At 44.0% G+C, this 7,872-nt stretch overlaps 1 protein-coding gene across 1 annotated transcript; it reads right to left on the bottom strand.

Annotated features, from left to right (window-relative positions):
* Positions 1–3,478: 3,478 nt before the first annotated feature.
* On the bottom strand, positions 3,479–7,021 carry LOC133770634 (uveal autoantigen with coiled-coil domains and ankyrin repeats-like). The gene is made up of 3 exons (XM_062206683.1): positions 6,821–7,021; positions 4,798–4,950; positions 3,479–3,505 (listed from the first exon to the last, which is right to left on the bottom strand). Exons 1-3 carry the CDS (start codon positions 7,019–7,021, stop codon positions 3,479–3,481), a joined length of 381 nt encoding a protein of 126 aa, XP_062062667.1.
* Between the last annotated feature and the right edge of the window lie 851 nt (positions 7,022–7,872).

Genomic DNA, 7,872 nt, shown 5'->3' with positions numbered 1-7,872 from the left:
AAATTTGGAATCATTATGACAAAAAGCTGGATACTGAATAAATTTGTACCAGAGTGGGTTGCTATCTTCACCAGTACCACCACCACCACCAGTGTGATGTAGGCTTTGGAGCCAGAAATAGCACAGAAACTTACTAGGGACTGGAAAAAAGATAACAAAGTGGCAAATAAAGCATGTGAAGCAACAGAAGTTTAGTCCAGCAGTTAGTAAACTCATATTCCACATCGGAGTACCCAGGTACATTTCCTGGCTCCAGCTTACTATTAAAAAGGACCTGGAAGGCAGCAGTGATGGCTCAAGGAATCTGATTCCTGCCACCCACATGGGAGACCTGGACTGAGTTCCTTTCTGCCAGCTTCAAATCTGGTGCAGTCTCCATTATGGGTATTTGACAAATGAATCAGCAGGTCAGAACTGGGTGTGTGGGAGGGGGGGATGACTGTACACCATGTAAGCATGTGCCACTAAAACATAAATGTTTTGGAAAAACTTGTGTAAAAACTAGGATGCTTGGTGAAAAGACTGCAAAATAAAAGCTGTGCTTTGTCATCAACAGGATCTGACAAAACACTGTTAGAAAAAAAATTCATGAGAAACAGGGGCCTATTTCCAAGAAAGAATAAAAATGAAAGGAGAGAAGCCTGGAAATCCTGTGTTGGCAAATTAGAATCATGTAGCAATGCCCACCTCTCACAGGTAGAGAAGTGTTTCAAAGTCCAGTTCACACACTGACCCAAGGTAAAGACCAAGTCACAGGTGTGGCTGTCACACTGTTTAAGACCTATGAAGTAAGACTGCACCCAATGAACCCTTTCAGTGGAAAAAAGGACTTGGAGAAGGACATCTACATGCACACAGACACACACACACACACACACTGGAAGAGACGATGAATGCAGTTCCAGATAATCCAGGAAGCTCAAAGCAGTTGAGTTAAAATCTAGAGAAAAGGGCAAGGTTCAAAGACGTGAGGCTGTAGCTATCAGCAAATGGATGGAACTGAAACAAAATGCATTTCAAACCAAAACCACCCCAGCCTGAGCTAAGGAACTGTCCCTCCTCAGAGCGGATTCGTCCAGAGACAGAAAACAGCCAGAGGTGCTCAGCCCTACTCTGCTACCAGACAAGAAGGGCACATCCTCCACGACTCTTTCAAATGTGGATGCCAGCAATGCATTAAAGGAAACAACTAACAGAGTAACTAACAAAGAGAGAGATCCTCCATCCCTGGTTCATTCCCCCAGTGGACACAATGGTCTAGGCTGGGCTGATCCAAAGCCAGGAGCCAGGAGTTTCTTCCAGGTCTCCCACATGGATGCAGAGGCCCAAGCACCCAGGCCACTCTCCACTGTGTTCCCAGGCCATCAGAAAGGAGCTGGATGAGAAGAGGAGCAGCCGATACTCGAACGACCACCAGTGCCCATATGGGATGCTGGCATTATTGGAGGAGGCTTAAGCTACTACGCCACGGGGCTGCTCGTATTTTATTTAAATATTACACAAATGCATGCCATTTTTTAATTTTCCAGTATTTTCTGTATTTCAAAAACATACTCCTACACTACCAAGAAACTTATAAGTAACTGGCAGCATTGTGAGGATCATTACTATCATGCTCAAAGAGGTCTAGGGTGTGAAGGAAGAGGAGGCTATGGATATCACCCAGATTACGATGAAGATTATTATGATTACTATGTCTATGATTACTAAACTATCATGGTGTCAGCCCACACATTAGCTCCAGCAAGGACACCACAGCATGTGCTGACAAACTGTCTATGCCCTGAGTGACAAGCCAATGAGACAAAAACAAACTTAACATGCTGTATTGCCAATAGATTTGGAAATCTGGGGGGAGGGGATATAAACAAACTATAATGAAAAGAAACAAGTATTTTTTTAAAAAGCATATGGCATATGGCAGTGCTGGAACTGTGGCATAGTGAGTAAAGCTGCCACCTGCAGTACTGGCATCCCATATGGGCACCAGTTTAAGTCCAGGCTGCTCCACTTCCAATCCAGCTCTCTGGTATGGCCTGGGAAAGCAGTAGAAAATGGCCCAAGTCCTTGTACCCTTTCACCCACATGGGAGACCCAGAGGAAGCTCCTGGCTCCTGCCTTTGCATTGGTGCAACTCCAGCCGATGCTGGCAATCGGGGGTGAACCAGTGAATGAAGATTCATTCTCTCTCTCTCTCTCTCTCTCTCTCTCTCTCTCTCTCTCTCTCTCTCTCTGCCTTTCCTTCTCTCTCTGTGTAACTCTTTCAAATAAATAAATAAATTTATATTTTGAAAAAGCATATGCAGACTCATAGAATTGCAGATGTCCTAAACAGCACTCTAGCTTCAGAATCAGCCCTTAAGGCATTCACATATGGCTGAAGAGCCCATGAGAGTATTTTAGGCATGGAAAGCCAAGAAACTCTGGCAAAAAAAAGCTAAATGAAAGATCTCTGTGAGTGAGATCCCAGTGGAAAGAACGGGGCCATCAAAGAAGGAGGGACCTTTCTCTGAAGGGAGGAGAGAACTTCCACTTTGACTATGACCCTGTCGGAATAAGATCGAAGTTGGCGAACTCAAAAGGCTTCCATAGCCTTGGCAACTCATGACTAGAGCCTAGGGAGATTACTGATGCTATAAACAAGAGTGTTAAATTGTTAAATCAACAACAGGAGTCACTGTGCACTTACTCCTCATGTGGGATCTGTCCTTAATGTGTTGTCCAATGTAAAGTAATGCTATAACTAGTACTCAAACAGTATTTTACACTTTGTGTTTCTGTGTAGGTGCAAACTGATGCAATCTTTACTTAATATATACTAAATAGATCTTCTGTATATAAAGAAAAATGAAAATGAATCTTGATGTGAATGGGATGGGAGAGGGAGCGGGAGATGTATTCCATAAACTGTACTTTGGAAATTTATATTTACTAAATAAATGTTAAAAAACAAAACAAAATTTTAAAAAAGCATATGGCAGCTGGCACCATGGCTTAATAGGCTAATCCTCCACCTGCGGCACTGGCACACTGGGTTTTAGTCCCAGTCAGGGCGCCAGATTCTGTTCTGGTTGCTCCTCTTCCAGGCCAGCTCTCTGCTGTGGCCCAGGATTGCAGTGGAGGATGGCCCAAGGCCTTGGGCCCTGCACCTGCATGGGAGACCAAGAGAAGCACCTGGCTCCTGGCTATGGATCAGCATGGTGCGCTGGCCACAACGCACTGGCCACAGCGGCCATTGGAGGGTGAACCAATGGTAAAAAAGGAAGACCTTTCTCTCTGTCTCTCTCTCTCACTGATCACTCTGCCTGTCAAACAAACAAACAAAAAAAACATATGGCATAGTTACTTTGAAGTATCAATTACTTTCACATGAATTTACATAAAATAAAACCCCATTTAATCTAGATATTATCATTTCCATAGGTGAAATAATTCCTTAGCTGTGCAGCACTAAGAAGGTGTGTCCGATAAACTACAGTTACTTCTTGGTGCTGTCTCTCGGCATCTGAGAAATGTGGACAGATTAGAAAATCAGCATTCGTGTGTCCAAACAGAGGCCTCTCTCCATACCTGGAACTCTATGCTGACAGGAATAGGACACTCTCACCCTGACAGGGCTTAGCACGGAGTCAGGAACATAACAATAATGCAAAAATAATTCCAATCCTTTAAGGGACCAAAACATCCTTTTTATAAAATATAAAGATATAAATCAGCACACTGCTATAATTAATCTGTAGGCCAACACAAGTAAAAATGCACTTAAAAATAAGCTTCTTCTAATCAAAAACAATACACAACCAATTCCAACATAATATTAGCATTTCTATGTATGTTGGCTCACTCAATTAAAAAAGGAAACCAGGAAACAATCAGTTCTTATGTTCTACTTTATGGATGAGCATGCCGAGAATTAAAGGGAATCTCCAATTCACTTTTACGTGGCAGACCTTACACACAGCTCCATTATTTTTTTAGGATTTATTTATTAATTTGAAAGGCAGAGTTACAGATAGAGAGGGAGAGACAGAGCAATCTTCTGTCACCGGTTCACTCTCTAAATGCCTGGAACACTGGGGGCTGGGCTAGGCCAAAGCCAGGGGCCTGGAACTCCATCCAATTGAGACTCCCACATGAGTGGCAGGGACTCAAGGACTTGGGCCATCTTCTGTTGCTTTCCTAGGTGCAGTAGCGTGGAGCAGGTTTGGAAGTGGAGCAGACGGGACTTGAACCAGCACTTGTGTGGGATACTGCATTTCAGGCAGCAGCTTGATCTGCTGCACCACAGTTCCAGTCCCACAGCTCTCTTACTTCCAAATCCAGGGGCTTTCTTTCAATGTATAAGGATATAAACTCTAAGACCACAAGCACATCTCTTCATAATAAGATAAAAGTTCAGAAAAACTCTAGAAGGCCAATATTTTAGAGAGGATCCTGTAGCAGGAAAGATTCAGGACTGGGCGCCAGCCAGGCCCAGGTTTAATTCCAGCCGTATGACCCCAAGCATCAAGGCTTTTAATCTATGTTAACTTATGAATAAAACAGAATAGAACCTGCATTGTAGAATTCTAAGGAAGGCATAGTTTGGAGACAATGTATATAAAATGCTTAAAGTACCTCCTGCCATACAGTGGGCACCCAACAACTATTATCACACTAGCGGTAAGGTAACTTTTGCAAAAATGATCGCATGTGTGGATCTGGACACGCTACTCATCAGATCCATCTCTAAGGCAGCCTTGCACATCCCAGCTAACAGGGTCTCCCTAGTACAGCCCCTCCCCTCTGCTTACTCACAGCCAGTTGCCGCTGCAGGGATTTCACCTGGTGCTGCAGACTGTCAATGAGCTGGCTCTGCCTCTTGGTGGGGCTCCCGCTCATGTGGGTGAGTTGGGAAAGGCCATGGAGTGCCTGCTTCAGCCTTTCGACATCATTAAGCAGTTCAGTTATCTTTAGAAATAGAGAAAACAGTTGTGAGACAAACACAGATTTTTCACTTACCCACTGATGATGAATATATCTATGTACAGGAATCATTTCTTACTTGAGACACAAACTTCATCTTTATCTTCCAGAAAACTGAGGTATGAATACTGACAATACATACAATATAATTCTATTTCTTTAATGAAACTCATCTCAGTATACCCCTTACAAAAGAAATACCAAGGGAAGAAGTAATTTCACAGAAATTCTAAAGTTTAAGAAGAAACTTAGTTTCCAGTTATAAAAAAAATTTACTATTCATTTGAGAGGCAGAGAGACACAGAGACACAGAGACAACCCCCATGCACTAGCTCATCCCCAAACGCCCAAAACTCTTTCTGCTGGCCTGGACCCAAGTCTTTAAGCCAACACCTGCAGCCTCCCCAGAGTGCATGTTAGCAGAAAGCTGGAATTGAGAGCACAGTCAGCAGTCAAACACCAGTACCACCATGTGGGACGTGGGCATCTTAACCACGAGGGCAAACGGCCCACTTCAGTCTTCTTACGTAAAGCAGTCCTGTGTCCCTTAACAGCACGGGTGCACTCAGAAATGGGTCACTAGGCAATTGTGTCACCCTGTGAGCATCACAGAGTGATTCACACACACAGATGGATATGAGGTCCCTGGGCAACATCACCACATGAGTGATCATTTACATGGGACTTGTGCAGCCTGGCTACTTCCCCTTTACTTTTCTGAGGCTCTGTGTCCTTCCTGGTGAAAGCTGAAAAATTGTTCAGCATTAAGAAAATCAAACCCAGTGATAAATGTATGCCTAGCACCTAATATGTGCTCAATAAACGGAACTTGAAGGTAATGTCAATAATTAGCGATTAAAATTATATACTTCTATACTCAGAACCAACTTCCCAACAAGCATTTAAACACTAGATAACACGGCATGATGTGCCAGAGCTGAGGACCTGCCCTCTCTGAGGAGGGCTGGGGCTGGGGCTGTTTTCACTCAACAACCTACCTGGCAGGTAGAAGCTTTAATAATTGCTTGTCAGATTGATAAAACAATAACCTTCACACCTCATCTTCCTGCTACAAAGCTACTGCAAATACTAGTTTCAAAATACCATTGAGTACCTGTTCTATAAATTATATGAAAGATAAGAAGGAGAAGCTATACACCCTGCTCTAAAAGATCAGCTACACAATTCAAACAGTGTAATGCCTGTTTCAAATGGATGGCAAAGAAAAAAAAGAAAGAAAGAAAATCAAGTGCTTTGGAAGAAGAACCGTGTGTGCACTTAGGCTATATTGCTCAGTGAGGGCAACAGGTGACAGCATAAGACATTACAGAATGTTTAGGATTCAACTCAGTGAGAACAGCAGGACAGGATGGGTGAGGAGACTAGTCCACAGAACTATATGGCGACACAAAGATCATGAGTTGGAGGCTCGGTCTGTGGGGACAAGTGAGAGCCAAGTTCAAGTCTAGCATGCTCCCCAGGGTCATGGGTTCTTTGCAGCCCAGAAACATCTTTCCGGTCCTCCCCTGCATCCCCAATCCTTACATGTCATAAACCACTGGATTACCTATGAGGCAAGTGAACCTGAGTCTCCCCAGCTTCCTACAACTCTTGGATGCACCAACTGCAGCAAAAGACAGGAAACTGCTTTTGATTTTGTGTTATCCCACTTTTATAACATTCAGAATTTCTTGCACAGCAGCAGTTTAACTGCACAGGTGGTGGTGAGTGGAGCCTTTGTTAAAACTGTTATGAGCCTGTCTGTGCGATGCTATGGCAGAACCCCATTCTCCTACTGTGGCAGGTGTGCCCTGGGGTTTCCAACACAGAGCCATGCAGGCTGTTTGGCGCCTACCTTGTCATCTTTGGCTTCAAGTTGTTTAGCAGATTCTTGAATTCTCTGCAGCTCTGTGACTGTTGTTAGGAACCAATCGCATCCTCCCTTCTGATCCCTGATCTCCTGCTCCAGGTTGAAATGTAGAAATTCCTTCTCTTCTTTTGTGGGCAGCTCTTTCTTTCTTTTTGGCATGCAAAACCTCCTCACAGACTTCCTCATACTTTCTATTCAGATTGGCCAGTCTTTCATTTAAGTTAGCAATCTGTGCCTCCAAATCACTTTTCATTGCCTTGTGTTTAGACAAATCAACTACCTCTCTAGTTTCCAACTGTTTTAATGCCTGCTGAGTCCTCTGAACCTCGGACTGGAGTTTAGAGACGTCTTCAGTTCTGCGTTGGCTCTCCTCTTCCTTTTCTCTCAGACGTGCCCGGATGAGTCCAACCTCCTTCTCCAAAGTTCCCTTCACCTGCAAGTGCTCGGCCAGGGCCACAGAAGAGTTTTTCTGATTCTCCCTTCACATGGTCAGAATATTTTGGAAGTTCTGTTCACTGAAGTCTATTTCTGGCAGAACAAAGAAGGAAAACAGCTGTTACCTCAGGGCTGTATTTTCTTTCTTTCCCTATTCAACCCATCTAAACATAACACAGGAATATCAACTGTAGCAAAACACATTTACTTCCTCTTTGTCTTTTGGCACATAATGCGCTCAGAACACCTGAAAGCCAACAGAACACTTAAATAAAAACCAGGACTTACATTTTAAATGTAAAATTGTTGCAGTGGATTCGTTTCTGAGAGGAGCAGCGTGGTGGGGGCAAGAGGCGCGGAGTCACCACACAGACCCCGGGAGTCGGGTGAAAGCAGGCTTGAGGCGAGCAGTAGGCAGACTCGTTTATTTCAGTTGGTACAACAGCTTATATAGCCAAGACCAGCCAATCCTGTCAAGGGGCGGTCTATGCCCCAACCAATCACAGCCTGTTGCCAGGCAGTTTCCAAAGCCATCCAATCATAGCCTGTTGCCAGGCAGTTTCCAAAGCCATTCCTGAGTAACTGATGCTCGCTTGCCAGTG

This window comes from Lepus europaeus, chromosome 11, assembly GCF_033115175.1.
Source record: "Lepus europaeus isolate LE1 chromosome 11, mLepTim1.pri, whole genome shotgun sequence".
In the NCBI taxonomy this organism is placed as follows: domain Eukaryota; kingdom Metazoa; phylum Chordata; class Mammalia; order Lagomorpha; family Leporidae; genus Lepus; species Lepus europaeus.
Note: the sequence above shows the minus strand (reverse complement) of the source record. Positions and strands in the feature narration are given on the sequence as shown.